Here is an 18,443-nt window from a genome sequence, read left to right on the forward strand (position 1 = left end):
CGGCCCAGCCAGTTTAAATAAGGCACGACATGATACGAGCACGAATATTAATGGGCCAGGCCGAGATAAAAAAATGAGGTCCAATGGAGAGGGCCGGCCCATGGTCTGACATGGGCCGGGCTTGGCCGGAGCCCACTTCAAGCACGGCACAAGCCCAAGCCCGCTTCAAGCACGACCCAAGCCCGGCCCACTTAACATTTTTTTTTCTTTCTCAAAAGTCAAAATGCAATCATTTGACATCTAATGTCATTGTTTATATGATTTTTTTAAATAAAAAAATCATAAACATATATTTGATGTCTTTCATTTTAGAAAAATTACTTGGGTCCTTAATTAATTAAACATATCAACTACAAATTAATAAACAACATTGGACTTGATATCGAATCAATACATATGACATATACGCTTCTCTTATAATCAAAGCAAGACAATTCTTCACATACAAAATAATAAGTTGTTTAAAGACAAAAAGTTGAAGTGGACTTTATGAAGTCTCCCCCCTTTCATATTGTTTGGATGTTTGATTGATTAATGTTTTCAAATAGTTCATCATTTCTTGCCTCTAATAATATTTTTAATGTTTATAATTTGAATTATCTAGTGAAAAAAAAAAATTAAGTGAAAAAAATTCAAATCAAAGGGGTTAGTTCTTGGGCCCAAGTATGGCAAGAGCACAAGCTAGGGCATGGCATGAGCATGAGCACGGGCATGGCACGAGCCCGGCCTGGCCCGTTCAATGTGGACATGGGCTTTGGGGCGGGCCAGGATCAATGATTTTACTAAATAGGCAGGCACTGCATGGCCCGATAAATTAAATGGGACGGCCCAGCGCAACACGAAAACGTTAAAAGCACTAGTTTAAATGGGACGAACGAGCCCGACATGGCCCATTTGACACCTCCAGCATATCCTAAGTTGTCGGTCCTATATAACCAAAACAGGTTTAATTTTTCAGTTGAAGGCCACTGAATTTTCCTATCGCGTTCGGTACTAGTCTACCGAACCTAATTAGTGACCGCCATGCAACTCAACACCCAAAAAAAGGCCAAAACAAATTAACTCATACCTCATTTGAAGTCTCCCTAACTTTAGTCTAACCCTTCATGAATAAATACTAGGTATGTTTTCACCAATATAAACGAATAAACCTTGTTAGCATTGTAAGAACATAATGGTTTGAGAAATAACTGTGACTAGGGTTGCATGAACCATTGGAGGACTTATTAAGGCGTAAGGAGGTGCAGTTGCACCTTTTCTTGCCGAAAAAGTCATAAGAAGTGTTGCATATTGCACCTCTGCTTTAAAGAAAAAAAGCAAAAAAATAGGAAACCTGCTACCATTTATTGGGTAGGGCCTTCATTATTACTTATTTAAATGCGATTGGGAGTTCTCTTTATTTAATTGGGCTTTAATAGGGCTTGTACAATTCCTTATTTAAGTGAGATCGATAATTCTCTTTACAAATGACCAATTTAACATCACCCACTTTTATCAAAGTGTGAGTACATCAGAAGAATCCTGTGCTTTTTTTCCTTCTTGAGTACGCCAATCCAAAGTAAGTCGGATGCATATTTTTTTAGTAAATTTAGATTTCAGCCACACAAAAACTTTCACTTTTGGAAAAAGTCAAAACTTTTCCAAAAAAGACAGAAAAACCTATCAACTTTCAAACCAAAGACATGCAAATGTAAAGGATTCCTTAGGAAATCCAAAAATAATAAGGGCATTTTTGTCCATTTTGGCTTCTTTTAAAAATATTTCTCTCCTTTGGCCTTTTCCAAAATGTCCCTGTTTTTTTTCTTCTTAACGCCAATTTTGTTTATTCATTTTTTTTTCTTTTTTTAATAATTTTCTTTTTCTTACTTAGCTCTCTATGTATTAGGAAGATGAGTACCAGACTCGAGGAGGAAGAGACTGCACAACACACTATTCGAGGTATAAGTAATTTTATTTGTTTATTTAATTGATAATTTGATATTTATTTGTTTATTTAATTGATAATTTGATATTTATTTGTTTATTTAATTGATAAATTATAGTCAATTAGTTATAGTTATAGATATAAAACCCTTATTTTGATTTAATTATATAGTTATGGAACGATACTTTAAGAGAAAGAGTTTAAATCCTCCTTCAAATAATCCGGGTAGTTCAAATCCTCCTTCTAATAATCCGGCTAGTTCCAACCCTCTTTCAAATAATCTGGCTAGTTCAAATCCTTCTTCAAATAATTCAGGTAGTTCACATCATCTCTTGAATAATTCAGGTAGTTTAAAAAGATCGGAGGTCACCGAGTTGGATGAAATATTGGCTAATCTTCCTACAAACCATGAACTTAGACCTTCAATGACTTATTATAATCCAACTTTTTGAGAACAAATCCGATAGCCTATCTACGAAGGGGTCCTTGACCAAAAAATAAAATTAAAAATACAAGGGGGTCCTCGTTAGCCTAAAATGACAAGACCCGGTCCAAATTCCACTTTGGAATCCTGATCAAACCCCTTGCGTGTCCGACACTTGGCAGGTGCTGTGCATCAATGACCAAAATACCTTTTTTACCCTGAACTGCAAAATGAAAACACACTTAAGAGTTTAATTTCTGCCAGAAAACCGGCAGTCTCCCCTGAAAAACGGACATTTCCCAACATTCCTTAACTTGAATCTGACCATGCATAATCTTTCAAAACTATCCTCAAACTACATTCAAATATGTACAACATACTATTGAGAAAACTAGTATCCATAAGTCATCGATTTCAAGCTGCCGAGCATATATTTAAATATAGACATATAATCAGGCATTTAATTAATTCCTTATTCATGCCAAAACCTAATTATCGAAGCCATTCCCAACTCCACACAATTAAACATAATATAATATGCTTGGAAAGTAAAAGCGATTACATAATAATTCATAAACATTTAATAAAACTCTCAAAGTATAATACCATTTTAAAACAAACCTCCAATTACAATTATAACTACTAAAAGGCCTCAATCGAGCCGACAAAGCTCACTATCTAAGTCAATTAGGCTCGTAGGGCCCATGACCTCAATTTGTTATATGACAATTCCAATTGATCCATAACAAGAAGTTTAGCCCATTCTAGAAGTCCCATCACGATCTAACAGTTGGTTGACCCCAATAGCGGAATTCGACTGACCAATTGGGCCCGCGGAGCCCACAACCTCTGATTTTCGATCCGAACATTCTTATAAGTCCAACAAGGTCTACGTAACACGTCTCGAGAGTTTGGTCTCAATTGAGCGGTCGGATCACTTTCGAATGCACGATCGGATGGTAACTGGTTTACTTAACCCTAGAATCATTGATTCGGAGTATCAGGGACTCCAATTCTCCATCAACTAGTTCCTACACGATCCTAGAAGTACAAGGAACAACATATTTGAAATTGGGACAGATCGAACGATCCAAACCTATCGAACTCGAATATCGCATAATAGGTGCAATATCTATTCGACTACCAAACGGTAACTAAATCCAAATTCGATCAAACCGTCATGCTCATGATGACAAGGGTAACAATTTGGAACTCAATAGGCCACCACACAGTGGCCCGCGAGCCACCACCACCGCCTGTAGTGCATGGGTGTCTGCAACGGAAAATCTCCAAACCATCGGCCAATACTTATGCCACTAGATTCAAATTAACTAGGGGATCAACTTTTATTCTTGGACCACGACCAAAAACTAGTCGAAACTAGCCGAATTGAAGCTGAAATCGTCGGCTAAAATGGGTATTTTGAATGATTTGTAAAACCTCAAAATTGATTCCAAAATACCAGCATAGACAGCTAGAGCACATGGAGGGGATGAAGATTCATACCTGGATCAACGAAAACAGCCGTCGGAATCGCCGAAAATGGCATCGGAAACTTCAAAAATCACCCTAACTTCGAGTCATTCCAATTTAATTTCCTTGGGTTTTTGAGCTGGAAAAATGGGTGGGTTAGATAGAGGACATTGGTACACAATTTTTGCAACCAATTTCGCTCGAATCAGACATCGGGCGACAACGAAATCGCCTTTGGAAATTTGCTGCCGCACGAAATTTTGAAGGGCAAAATTATAAATTCGCAATTAAATAATCAAATTAACAGTATTTTTGGGACGGAGTGTTACATGAAAGCCAAAACTTTCCCTAAACACTTATAAGGGAGAGTAATCGACGTTTTCTTGATATCAAACCTCATCAGGAACAATTGTATGTTAATTGTAATGTTATTTTTTTAAAATTAATTTTGAATAGCATTAATATTGGTTAAATTATAAGAATATTTAGTTTTCAATATTTTGTTGTTGTTGAGCATTTAGCCTTTAAAAATTATACCTTTGTGGGTCTGCTAGTGGCAAGAACATATGTGAGGAGTGAGTAAATTTAATTTTTATTTTTAATGTTTTTTGTCATTAACAGTAGTTATATACAAAGATAAAATAGATTATTCATATAGCAAATTGTGGGTTCAAATAAAGGGAAATTGGCGGCTTTACCCCTGGCTCACCTAATTTATTCACTACTATTCTTATTTTGAAACCCAATCACAAATGGCTCTTATAAAAACTCCCTATTGACAGCCTATTGCCCATCTTTCACTTTTGTTTAGTCGTTATGAGCTCTCTCAAATCCTCTTTCACAATTTCTCAATCTCACTCACTCAGCCCTCCTCTCCTCTCTTCTCTCTTTCTTGCTCACACCCACATCGACAACAGTCACTGTCACCTCCTCAGAAACCCTAACCCACATCGGCGACGACGACCTTTCCACCTCTGTCTCTCACTCTCCATCACCTCTTTCGACCTCCATGCCTAAAGATGGCGTCTCAGGTAGACAACTTGGCTTTTCTTCTACACATTTGGGTTTTCTTTTCCTTGTTTCAATTTCATATAAGGGTTTGAATTTTTGGTGCTTGATGTGAGTTCAAGTCCTTCCAAGTCAAATTTGGGTGAGATTCTACAGAAATTTGTTGAAACATAATTGTGGGTTTAATTTAAAATTTTACTCTCTTTGTTTACAATTAATATTTTTCAGCTTGTGTAGGGAATGTTATTTCAGTGGGATTATACAAGAACTTTTTGAACTAGAATTTTGAGATTGTGCAACAAATATTTCTCAGTTTGTCTTAAGGAATATTATGCTTGACGCTTGTCCAATCTACAATGATTTTGAAGATTTTCTTTTGCTTATTGAATTTTATTACTGAGTTAGGTTTTTATTCTGACAAAAAACAATTGAAGAAACACAGTTATTTGGTTCAATGGTCTGAATTTGTTTGTTCTGTTTTGGGATGTGATTTTTTGAATGAACTACATAAATTGATTATGTCTTGAGGTGGAGGAAATCTCCAAAAGTGACTGTGGAGTTTGTAAGTTTTATGAGAATGCCAATATTTTAACATAAGTTTGATATTGTAAAGTTGGCATATGTTGGATCTTAGTTTTCTCTATTTTTCGTAATTCAATCTTGGATCTGTTTTTGGTGCAGTCTATAGTCCTCAAGGTGGGTATCATGCCAAGATTGTGTTGGTGCCGTGAAAAGGGTTCTCGGAAAACTTGAAGGTTTGACAACTCTTGCATTTATCCAGTTCCATTGTCTTGCTCTTCTTCTTCTCTGAGATTGTGCTTCTTTAACTGTTTGAACAATGCCAAATGCACTATTGATTTCCTTATTTGTATTTTTATTCGCCTGCCAAAGCACACATTCACTTCACCCATGTTTATAATAACTTTTACATTGCAATTGAGTAGAACGAAATCGTGTGCATGAATGTGAACTATAATTTTGCAATGGTACTATCTTGTGAAAGTTTGCTATATGAAGAATTGGGTCATTTAAAAAAGCCAACAATCTGTATGAAGATAGGATTCTTGAAGATTGTCCTTCACTAGAGAAATCACAAATAGATTTCTCAGGGGTATGTATAACTCAGCAAACTACAAGCTCAGCTCTTAAAAGATGTATATCATAATTTTTTTTTTGTCTTTCTTCTATTAAAAAATGTATATCATACTGTAATTTACATTTATCCACTCTATTTGTTGTAGTGCATGTAAATGTATGTGTATGATACTTGTAGTGCATGTAAATATGTCTGAACTTGTTTTGGTATTGGTTTCTGAATCTGTTTTGGTATTGGTTTTGGTTATGAATTTTGGAATTGGTTTATATTTTGAAATTGGTTTTAGTTGTGATTGAATGTTATGTTTTTGTTTCCATTGTGATTGAATGATTTGCTTCTAATATGCATTTTTGATCCGTTTTATATAGATTGAAGATTGTCTTGTTTCAAGTGGCAGCGTTCTCTTGGGGACAAAATTGCTAACTTTCAGCTTAAATTCGGTTCTAAGAGGAGATGTCTTCGAATTTTGCTAATGTGTTAAAATTCCCGACCAAGAGGAGATGTAAACTTTTTGTTTTTTGTCACTTTCTTTTGTATATCTTAAGATGTAATTAGATAACATTGTTAATTCATCCATTTATGAAAGTCAAGTTAGAAATAAATTTGTCAATCTCTAGTTTCCATGGTTTTATTGTTCCCCTTGCAAAGAAGAAAAAATACAAATGTAACCAAATCAGTGATTTAATTGGCAAATGCCATGACCGATATGTATTGCATATGTATTGCACATGTATAGCCCTTTATTGCTTGTGTATTGCCCCCGTATATCCTTTTTTTTTTTTTAAAGTCTGTTGGAATAAATTTATAGGGGGATTATGAAGTTTTGTTATTGCCATTGTATAGCCTTTTATTGCTTGTGTATTGCTACTGTATTGCCCCTGTATATCTTTTTTTTCTTCAAGTCTGTTGGAATAAATTTATAGGAGTATGTGTATTGCCATTGTATAACCTTTTATTGCTTGTGTATTGCTACTGTATTGCCCCTGTATATCTTTTTTTTTCAAGTCTGTGTTGGAATAAATTTATAGGAGTATGTGTATTGTCATTGTATAGCCCTTTATTGCCTGTATATTGCCAGTGTATTGCCTTCGTATATCCCTTTTTTTTTAAAGTCTGTATTGCATGAATGAAGGTGGGGATGAGGATGAGAATGACATACCTACCCCCGATTCGACCCACTGAATCAGAAAATTTGAATACACAATATAGGCCCAAAAATGACAGATTTTAACAACAATGTACCACATAGAATATGCAATACATACCAAATTATGAAAATTTAACAGAATTCACAATCCACAGAACACCAAACCCAATACAAATACAATTCAAATTCACACTCCATAACAAACCAACACAATTCATAATGTATGTCCAATATTAGGTAGTGGAATATTGTTTTTACAAGTGCTTTTATTGTGGCATGTGCCACTGCACCTTGAGCATTTTCTCCTTAGGATATCCTCTCTTTGTGACAGAATCCTTAGCTTCTTTCGTCAGCCTGGCATGACCTTTGCATTGGGAGGACACACAACTCTACTTTGGACATTTTCAGGAATAACCCACAGCTCTTGAGGCTGTACCGGGTAGATGGTATCTGAATAAGCATCCAACCATGTATTTCGAGTGTAATAACGAGAAGCCATGGAGTATACATTTAGTTTCAAGAAACGGCAAACTACAACTACATACTTGCAAGGTAGTTGCTCAAGCTGAAACTTCCTACAACTGCAAGTGTTATTCGTCAAATGTACGTGGCCGTCCATATCACCGTCCACGACATTATACTCTACATGATTCAGTTTCACGACATTCATCCTTGAAGCGCATTCCAACCTACGTCTCAGCTTCTTCTTGCCAAAGTCAGGGCACAATGTTGATGTACATTTCAAAGCAAAATCACGACATTTACTGAATCATTTCACAAGCAGATTGATGATTTCATCAATCAAATGCACCACTGGTAGCATCCTTGCGAATCGAAGGACTGAGTTGATTGACTCCGCAATATTTGTTGTCATTACATTATATCGATGTCCATCCATGTGAGCTCTAGACCACTTGTGTAATCCTGCACTTTCAAGATATTGAGCAACCTCATCATTTCCCTTAAGCTTGCAAAAATGACGATCAAATTCAGCGATATCATAAGATTTCACAGCTTGTTCAAAGTATAGCACTAATTTATCACCTTTTTTCAATTTGAAAGTGCGTTTCACGTTCCCCTTCATATGGTAAAAGCATATGCCATGTTGCGCCGTTTGAAAAACGTTGTGCCACACATTCTCTATGCTAATATTCCGATCAGAAATAATCACAAGATTTGGACACTCACCAATGGCTTCATGAAGCTTACTGAAAAACCAATGCCATGATGCATCCGTCTCTACATCCCCAATTCCAAAAGCAAGAGGATATATATTTCGATTTCCGTTAAATGCATTGGCAACAAAGAGGACACCCTTATACTTACATTTTAAATGTGTGGCACCCACAGCAATGATTGGCCGCATTGAAGATTGAAACCCTCTAATACATGCCCCAACAGCCATAAAAAAATACAAAAAGTGATTGTTCTCCTCGGTGTGGATGTATGTCCTTGTGCCAGAATTCACACGCTCTAATTCGTGACAATAAGCTGGAAGGAGAGAATATGCCTCCTCTACTAAAGCTCTAGTGGACATTAGAGCTAACTCCCTCGATCTCCAAGCTTTGCAATAATTAATGGTGACACCAAAGTTTTGTTTCACATCTCTGATTATATCACTTGGTGTGTATATTGTGCGAGAATCTTTCAACTTCCGTTTCACTGCATTACCAACAAGTTTAGCACTTGCGTGACGATGCTTGTCATGTATAAAACTCATATCACATTCGTGGACCGAATTATATTTCACAATCATGAAGTTCTTTTCTCCATAACTAGATGCACGAAGCCGCCATGGGCATGGACCTTGAGAACAAACCACAACCACTCGACTCTTGCAAGACTGCTTCACCTTAAATTCAAAGTGACCTCTCACTGCCGCCAACTGTAACTTGTTGGACAGGGCTTCCTTAGTAGAGAACATTTTCCCAACTTCCAATTTTGGATCCCAATTATTCCGTGAATACGCGCTTTCAATATCTTCTTCTTCATCATTTACAATACCCAAATTGTGCATGTTTTGTTTACCCATTTGCCTCAAATTATGTTGAATAGAAAGTTCAGACGTTGTTCCAAAACCTACCACACCCACTTGTGAAAATGTCTCCAAATGGGCCAAAATAGGAGGGGCTGAGTGCATTTGCAAGCCATTCATTTCCATACCATTATCACCACTATGCACCCCCTCCACTCCTGTAAAATCAATCATGTCTAAATATTCTATTCCAAAATCACCATGTACATCACCATTGCTTTCAACTATGGCATTTGAAGAACAGGCCATCCGACTCATATCCATCATGATATGCATACGATCACCTACGACATTTGTCACTCCTCTGTCTTCTATGCTCACCAGTAAAAGAGCCACTTTCGAAGGAATTACGTCACAGATGTACTTAATAAAAAATTTAACATCTTCATTGTCCTCACTCTTGATATGCCTACACTCATTCAAGGATATTGAAACTGAGAACTTTAAACAAAGCTTGTCTTCCATGTTGTTTGTATTAACAATCTTATGCACCCGTTCCAAAAGCTCACCAAACATGATGTTTCGCGTAACTATTATGCCTTTTGAGTCACCCCCTTCATATGTGCACATCTTATTTGAGGTTACCCATTTTCCATTGTAGCAAACCAAAATTGCAATTGTGTCCATTTCTGACCATCATAAAATCTATCAATAAAAAATTCATTTTGTTAACACATTTTGACCATCATCATAAACCCATTTTGTTAACACATGTTAAGCTACTAATAAAAAATCTATCAACTAGTGTATAAACCATACAGATAAAACATCAATTAAACATTAATAACCAACAATTTTAAAACATCAGTATTATGCAAAGTGAAACGGTTCAACTAGCATAGCTGTGTTTCAAGCTCCAGCAAGGAAGGCATGTATCAAGAACTCTTAAAGTTAAATCCAACCCAAAGCCATTAGCCAGGGTATCCTATTACTAACTAACTACTTATAAATTGCCAAACCTTGACTGTCCAAGGTTGTTTGATATTGAATATCATCCAAAAGAGTTAATACATTACTTTCAAGAAGATCTGCAAGTCCAAGTCTCAATCACAAAACAGTGCATACATCATTTCAAAGACAAATCATAAGCACAAAATAGTGTATCCAAGTCCAAGAGCTTAACAACCCATGAAATATTTGGTAAGTTTCATTCAATCACAGAAACAGCAAGCCACAACAGAAACCCATTAATATATCATTCAAAACAGTGAAAGCAAACACCCAATAATCTCAATCAATCAAAAAAACCAAAAAATAATAATAATAATAATAAAAACAAAACCAATATCAGAACTCACCAAAGATCGACGAGGAAGGTGTCGTGGCTTTGTGGTGGAAGTTGACAATGGAGGTGGCAAGTTAAGACTGTGGCTTCGTTGTGGAGGCCGACAACGGGGGTGGCGAGTCGCGCCTTGGCTAGGGTCCGGTCCAAATTTAGGGTTCAACTTTTAGGTTGAAATCAGCTCCTAGTTGGAAGATATAACTAAGCTGAGATAGAGTTAGGGGAGATTCTATGGTTGAGGTGGATTGGTTTGGTAGAAGGAAGAAGAGGAAGAGGAAGAGCAACAACTGAGAAAAAAAAAACGAAGTGAAGGATGGGCAATAGGCTGTCAATAAGGAGTTTTTATGAGGGGTATTTGTGATTGAGTTTCAAAATAAGGATATTAGTGAACAAATTAGGTGAGCCAGGATAAAACCCGCCAATTTCCCTCAAATAAAATCACCATTTGTGTTTTCTTTTACCCGATTCTACATGTAACCTTTTTAACCCAAGTTTTAATCTCAACCATCCATATAGATCTAACGGTTTAATTTTCTTTCCGCATTTATTGCACGCAAATAAGCGTCCGCAAGAGAGGATTTTTGTTCACAACTCTCGTTCACTCCCACTCTCCTAAGCCCTCTCTCTCTCTCTCGCTACGAGAAATGGTGGTAGCATCAGCTTTCTCAGCGCCACTGAGCTTCTCATTCGCTTCTTGCCACAGAACCTCTTCTCTTCATTTGTTTTCTCTCAGGTACAAACCACACAACACAAAGTCATACAACCAATTTTAAATTTTCGTGTGTATATATATATACATAATTGCTTATTATTTGTTCATTAATTTTTCTGGTGTTATGCAGAAACCCATCGTCAAAGTCCACAGTCTCTGCCTTGCAGAGTCCGTACGGCGATTCGTTAACAACTGGTAACTTTTTTTTTTTTTCTTTCCTATTTTACTAATTACTCTTTAATTAGATATTCTTAGAACTACTAAATTTCTCTTCCCAAAGTTCAATTTCATGTATACCCAGCTGTCCTTCTCTGCTTATGTCTCCTGAACCAGTTCAATTTCAGTTCACAAATATGTGTGTGCTTGTGCTTATGTGATTACATATCTATGGCTGTATATCTGTGCTAATAATTCAGAGTTAATAAATTATTTTTGCACACTACAATTTTTGCAGAGTAATTAATTGTAAACGTATTGCTGTGTTCAGGATTATCTAGTAGAACTCGTGGGTCACCTCTAAAGTTTGACGTGAAGGATTTTGGTGATACTAGTACAAGGTGTATAGCTCGTGCCCTTTTGCTTAATGGGTTTCATCTACTTTTCGTTGTTTTTTCAAGTTTCTTTTCAATTCTATCTGGTGTGTTCTTAGTTATTAACTGATTTCGGTTGAACTATATTTGTGTTGATTTTGCATATCATATATTATTGTTAGGGGTTAATGTATCTTTAATAGAATAAGTTGGGAGCGTTTTGTGATTGTTACATTGATCAGGTCGGAAATTATGTAAAACTCTGAAAACAAATGCACATATTGGTTCACTGATGAATGATTGATGAAAACTGGATGGAGAGTAAAGCATTTTAGCTGGGCAATGATAATTTAGAAACTCATTAAAAATACATTCAGAAAATCAGTGTATATTCTATTATTTAGGTCAAGAATCTTGAATTGTAATTAGGGCTAATATGTTCTATGATGTCCATTATTATGTTGGGTTATAAATTTGTGAATCTTTTTATTTGTATTTTTAGTTATGGTGCAATAGAAGCCAGAAAAGGGAATCCACCCATACTTCCAGCTGTGATGACCCCTGGTGGACCTTTGGACCTCTCATCTGTATTGTTCAGGAATCGCATAATCTTCATTGGGCAGCCAGTCAACTCATTGGTGGCTCAACGAGTCATATCCCAACTTGTTACTTTGGCTACTGTTGATGAGAATGCGGATATTCTGGTGTGCTTATACTTTTATGTTGCTCTCTACCCTCACCCCCTTGCAATTGATTTGCCCTGGCTAAGTTAATATGTCGAAGTCCAGTTCTTTTACAGATTGTGACTTTGTCCTGTAACATGACAGGTGTATTTGAACTGCCCTGGTGGGAGTACATACTCTGTGTTGGCAATTTATGACTGCATGTCTTGGGTAATGTCATGAAGTTTCCTTCTCATCTGTTTTTCTTTTCTAGTTTTGCTCACATTTCCTTGCTCTCTGCTTTATTCCATTTTTAATTATTCTTATTTGTTGACATTATGAAATTGTCGAACTGTGATATTGTGGTTTGGTGAATAAATCACCAATCTTTCAAAACCAAGAGTTTTCATGGAAGCCCCAAAAGGGAAAAACCACAAGACCTAGTGCATAAGTAAATCCACTATGAGAATAAGCACTATACAAGACTCACCCAACGGTCTTATGCAAGCCCCATGACTCTCACTAGCTTTTCATCCTCGACACCTTCCAAGCTCAGGCTATGGTTATATTCTTCTGTAGTGTTTAGAAAACCTAGCCAATGTAGACCTTTTAATCTGGGAATAGATTAAACCACCATTATATTCTCACTGTTAAATGAAGCAACCAGCGAAATATAGTGGTAATTCAGTCCAATAGTTCACAGCTTAAAGGGTATCTGTATGGTTTTCTAAACCATACAGAAGATTATAACCACAACCTGACTGCATCAATGAAGAAATGATTTTGTATTTTAAAAATTATATTCTGTTTGGACTAAATGGTTCCATACTTTATCAGATCAAACCTAAGGTGGGAACAGTGTGTTTTGGAGTAGCAGCAAGCCAAGGAGCACTTCTTCTTGCTGGTGGAGAAAAGGGAATGCGCTATGCGATGCCAAATGCGCGAATCATGATACACCAACCACAGAGTGGATGTGGGGTATGAATTCCCTTTTAGTATATCTTACCGAATTTAGTATAAGAGGATAGGAAGCTTTGAATTAACCATTATCTTTTTCTTCCAGAACTTGGATGGATTTATAGTGGTTGTGACAAATGTTTCTGTATAATGCAAAAATTTCCAAATTAAAGTAAATGGTTTATATTGGCTATATTACAAGAAGTAAATGTGAATTGTTGTTTGATGTTCTGTAGTCGTAGGTAACACTAAATCCCTTCCTCTTTTGTGCTGTTATCAGTTTTTGTACCATATTAAGATTAGTTTGTAGTATAATTAGGATTATACATAATAAAAATTTGGTAAGCATATGTAAAATCTCAAATCTCAACTAGCAATTAGAGGGCTTTTCTTACTGATTTTCATGCATACTTGACATGGAAATAACTTAGTTATATTGTTCACATATGATTCCACTAATTTAGCAAGGTGAGAAGATCTGAAAGTTCAGTATAATTATTTTTTGTTTTATGCTGATCAGAAACAAAATGTTGTAATTTTGTTTCACAATAGAAGTACTGGGAAAAAAATTCATATTATAAGAGAGTTTCCTTTTTTTTATTTTTTATTTTTATGTTCTCTATTCTGATTAATACTATTAAAGAACAGCTCAAAGCACAATATTTATTAGTCCTTTTACTAATGCCTAAATTCCTAAATGTTCTTTTTGAGCCTATCATATGCTTGAGAGGATATAAATAACTATATTGGTAGCTTCAGTATGCCTTACATGATGACAGAGATGCCAGATTCTCTAGTCTCTTTATTTGTTCTACCAAGAGTGTGGTTAAGTTTGTAGTATAATTAGGATTATACATAATAAAAATTTGGTAAGCATATGTAAAATCTCAAATCTCAACTAGCAATAAGAGGGCTTTTCTTACTGATTTTCATGCGTACTTGACATGGAAATAACTTAGTTATATTGTTCACATATGATTCCACTAATTTAGCAAGGTGAGAAGATCTGAAAGTTCAGTATAATTATTTTTTGTTTTATGCTGATCAGAAACAAAATGTTGTAATTTTGTTTCACAATAGTAGTACTGGGAAAAAAATTCATATTATAAGAGAGTTTCCTTCTTTTTTATTTATTTATTTATGTTCTCTATTCTGATTCATACTATTAAAGAACAGTTCAAAGCACAGTATTTATTAGTCCTTTTACTAATGCCTAAATTCCTAAATGTTCTTTTTGAGCCTTGCATATGCTTGAGAGGATATAAATAACTATATTGGTAGCTTCAGTATGCCTTACATGATGACAGAAATGCCAGATTCTCTAGTCTCTTTATTTGTTCTACCAAGAGTGTGGTTAAGTACTTTTGTTTCATACTCAAGGAGGGTTATGAGTACCAACCATCAAACGTTGGGGTGGAATTGGGGTCGAGCTGCTCACCAAGAGGTTTTGAGTTCGATTCCCACCAACAGGTTGGGGTGGGCAGGCCAATTTCCTGGAGATGAAAGCGTGTAAGTGCGAGACATCATGAGGGTGGCCCGGGGGCCCTTTTGTCTGGCTCATTGGGGGGGTGGGGTTTTGTGTGAGAAGATCTCGTAATCTATTACCAATTTTTGTATTAAACTATAAATGTATGATTTACAAGTGGGAAGAAGAAATACTACTGTGAGGACATGACTTTGTGTGTTTGTATCTGTTTTTTATTTATATATTTTAATACTTCTGGACCACCTTACGGCCATGAACCATCGGACTTTGAACCTAGCTCACAAGTCACCTCTAACATTCTCATAACCTAACAATTTGGCATGTACAGTCAACAGATTGAAAGGGTTGTCTGAGACCTTATGTTATCGATTTGTTTCAAATTCATGAATTCTTTGTGCATTTTTTTCCCTAAAATAAAAAGGAATTTCCTATATATTACACGATCTGTTTTGTTTAAAATCCATAAATTGATTTTGCATTTGCTGATTGTAGGGTCATGTGGAAGATGTGAGGCGCCAAGTGAATGAAGCAGTTCAAACTCGCCATGTCAGTGTTTTCTGCCTTCTTAGTTTCATTCTTCAGACAATTTCTTAACCATTATATATTTAATTTTCAGCCTAATTGACTTCAATCAAGCTGAACCAGAATGAACCAGTTCTGTATGAACTTTTACTAATTGATTCAAAATTTAAATGTTGTAGACTTCTACAAGTTGAATTCGAGTGTTGAGAATTGTTGCCTTACAGGGCTATTAGGGTAATTGAAATTTAGGTTCAGCCCTGTTACAAACCTTGGTTATCCAGGGCATCTCTCTTTGGTTAGTATTTGAAAAAATTGGAATCTTTTAGAATTTTACAATTTGGATGCAGATGCTGAGAACTGTTGCCTCACAGGGCTATTAGGAAAATGAAAATTAGGTTCATCCCCTGTTCAGTGCTGGGTTGTTAGAAACAAATTCAGTGTGCCATTAGTTGGTCTTCATTTAGTGACAGACAAACCTTTGGTTGTCCAGGGCATTTGGTGGTCTATATTTATTCAAATAATTTTCGATAATAATGCCATGATAACCATTTTGAAGAAGCATGGATATATTGTCAGCAGAAGCACCTACGATGAAGGGGTGTCTCTATTCTTGCTGAGCTAATTTTCCTATTCTTACTGGTCCAAAAAGTCACATAGGAAAGAAATAGGTTGGAAGCTCAAAATCATTCTTGGGGCTTTTGAAAAATTATGTACGCAGTCAGACCATGTATTGGCGTGAGCCTCATGCACTGGACATCCCCTTTTAATGCTTGGAAGGCTATGCATCCGTGATTATTGCTTTTCAATACTGTGCTCAACATGCCCTCAGTTTCCATAGCAGCTATTTCTCTGTGCTTTATTTAGTCAAATTTGAGTGCATAGTTGTCTGCTTCATATTAAGCCTTTTAGATGTATTTGATGCAGAAAGTCGACAATATGTACGTTGCTTTTACTGGCCAGTCTCTAGAGAAAGTGCAACAGTACACTGAGAGGGATCGTTTCTTATCCGTTTCTGAGGTAATATTGCTATCTCATGTCTTTAATTAGAGATTTTTGTAAATTGGTAATGACATAAATTGTTAAATATGAGGAAAAATGTTTGGTTCCCCTCTCCCAACTTTTCCGAGCTTCATTCGAAATGGAAGGGAAGGAAAAGTGGGAACAAGAATTATAGCAGAGAAGGGAGAAAACAGAAGGAAAGTCTGGTAACTTTTCTAATGTTTTTGTAAGTTGTTTTCCATGCTGAAATTTCAGTGGTCAATTAAATCGGTATGTTTATAAAAGGTTGTGTAAGAAAATTTTGTGCGCAGTGTACTCGGTACATAATATAATCTATTATGACAGAACAATTACAGAATTATCATAAACAGCTTTTAACCAAATTAGATTCTACTTTTCTAGCATCTAATACTCCACTACATATCTACTCAGCTTGGTGTATTAACCTTGAGCTTTCTGTTACTTTTTATTGCAGGCAATGGAATTTGGGCTTATTGATGGCGTGTTGGAAACAGAATATTGAATTCAAAGTTTTACCATTTCATGTTTGCTGTAAAATTGATTAAGTGGGCTGCATTTACAAATTATGATCGGCAATTTGTTGTTCCATTAGTTTTGAATGCTATTCTATGAAGTTGTGACTGTCCATTAAAAGGAAAAAAAGAAAAAGAAGTGATTTTGGATGATAGATTCTTTAAGAGGAGTTTGGCTCCAAAAGTATGGCCAGAGGTAAAAAAAAAAAAAGGCAGATGAGGAAATGTATTCAGGGGTTTTACCATGAAAGGACAAATAGGAAGGCGATGTAAAAATAGTCCAGCTCCTCCAAAATTGGACAAACCAATGACAGGACCGGTTTGTCTAATTTGTGGAAACTTTTTGTAACATTTGCTGATGTACTTATACTCGAGGTTTTTGTTTTTTGTTTACTGATTTTCTACTATCTTATGACAAAAAATGACATTGTCATTCGCTAAACTTAGAGGGTCTTGAATACATTTAACACAATGTATTGTTGAATGAAAATTATTTCCTTGATCAAAACGAAAAAAACCTGTAACTACATTGTTAAAAACAAGGTCTAAAATATCGGTGATATCGGAAATATCGGTAGTTAAAAAACACGGAAATTTCGATGAAAATATCGGGATATTATCGATATCGATAAAAATTGAATAAAAATCACGGAAATTGTAAGAAAAACTTGGAATTTTTTTTTGAAACTTTGGAGGATGTTTATTTAGTTAATTATCTATTAGTTTATCACAAAAAATTGGAAGAAAATGCATTGCATGATAGATTTAACTAATTTAAGTTGATTATATAGTGAGCTGACAAACACTGTGAGTGTAGAAATTATTTATAATTAATGAAAGAAAATTAAACACACCACAATTATTTATATATAATGATTTACTACAATATTTTACATTTTATACATTGCATGGTAAGATACATAAGTCACTTAGTACCATATAGAGTTCCTATGAGGTTCAAATTTTTCACTATCTTCATCATCTCTATGTGTAGAATAAGTGTATTGTGAAGAGTAGTCATCAAATGATAAATCTCCAAAATAGTTTTGCATGTAATTGTTAACATGTCACCCATATGGATCCAAGATTGGTTGACGATGTCTATGAGCAAAATCATTTGAAGATTGAGTCTTGGATTCTTTCCATGAGCTGCTGGATTCCTTCCTAAAAGGAATGAGATATGAAGGGTAGGGAAATGGTTGGTTATGAGTATAATCATAGTTACTACTTCTCATTCCAACAGAGTCCGAAGTTATAGATAACGAATCATCTTCTTGACTTGACAAAATCGCCTTGCCTCTTTCTCTATGAGTAAACAGTGCAGAATGGCCCCCATTTTTATACAAATTAAGAAGAAATTGGTTTCAAGAGTCATTTTTATACGTCCCAAAAAAATAAAATAATAATGATATACATGTGTGAACTTTGTCAAATTAAGAAATGTAAGGTCCATCATTCCTTGCCTGTCCATGTCTCAATATTCAGAGGAAAAAAGAACTTTCCATTTGGACGCCACAATACAAAGCAAACCAAGGATGACTAATTTTACAAGAGGAAACACCTTGAATCCCCTTTGTGTGTTTTTTCTTTTTTTTTCTTTTTCCTTTTTTTCCCCCTTTTTTTTCATTACATCGATATTTTTGATATTTTAGC

At 35.5% G+C, this 18,443-nt stretch overlaps 1 protein-coding gene across 1 annotated transcript; it reads left to right on the forward strand.

Annotated features, from left to right (window-relative positions):
- On the forward strand, window positions 10,958–17,183 carry LOC18766667 (ATP-dependent Clp protease proteolytic subunit 6, chloroplastic). The gene is made up of 9 exons (XM_020570765.1): window positions 10,958–11,122; window positions 11,232–11,296; window positions 11,589–11,658; window positions 12,134–12,335; window positions 12,459–12,524; window positions 13,131–13,271; window positions 15,229–15,282; window positions 16,183–16,275; window positions 16,733–17,183. Exons 1-9 carry the CDS (start codon window positions 11,034–11,036, stop codon window positions 16,778–16,780), a joined length of 828 nt encoding a protein of 275 aa, XP_020426354.1. The 5' UTR covers window positions 10,958–11,033; the 3' UTR covers window positions 16,781–17,183.

The sequence above is a fragment of the Prunus persica genome, chromosome G8 (genome assembly GCF_000346465.2).
Source record: "Prunus persica cultivar Lovell chromosome G8, Prunus_persica_NCBIv2, whole genome shotgun sequence".
Classification (NCBI taxonomy): Eukaryota; Viridiplantae; Streptophyta; class Magnoliopsida; order Rosales; family Rosaceae; genus Prunus; species Prunus persica.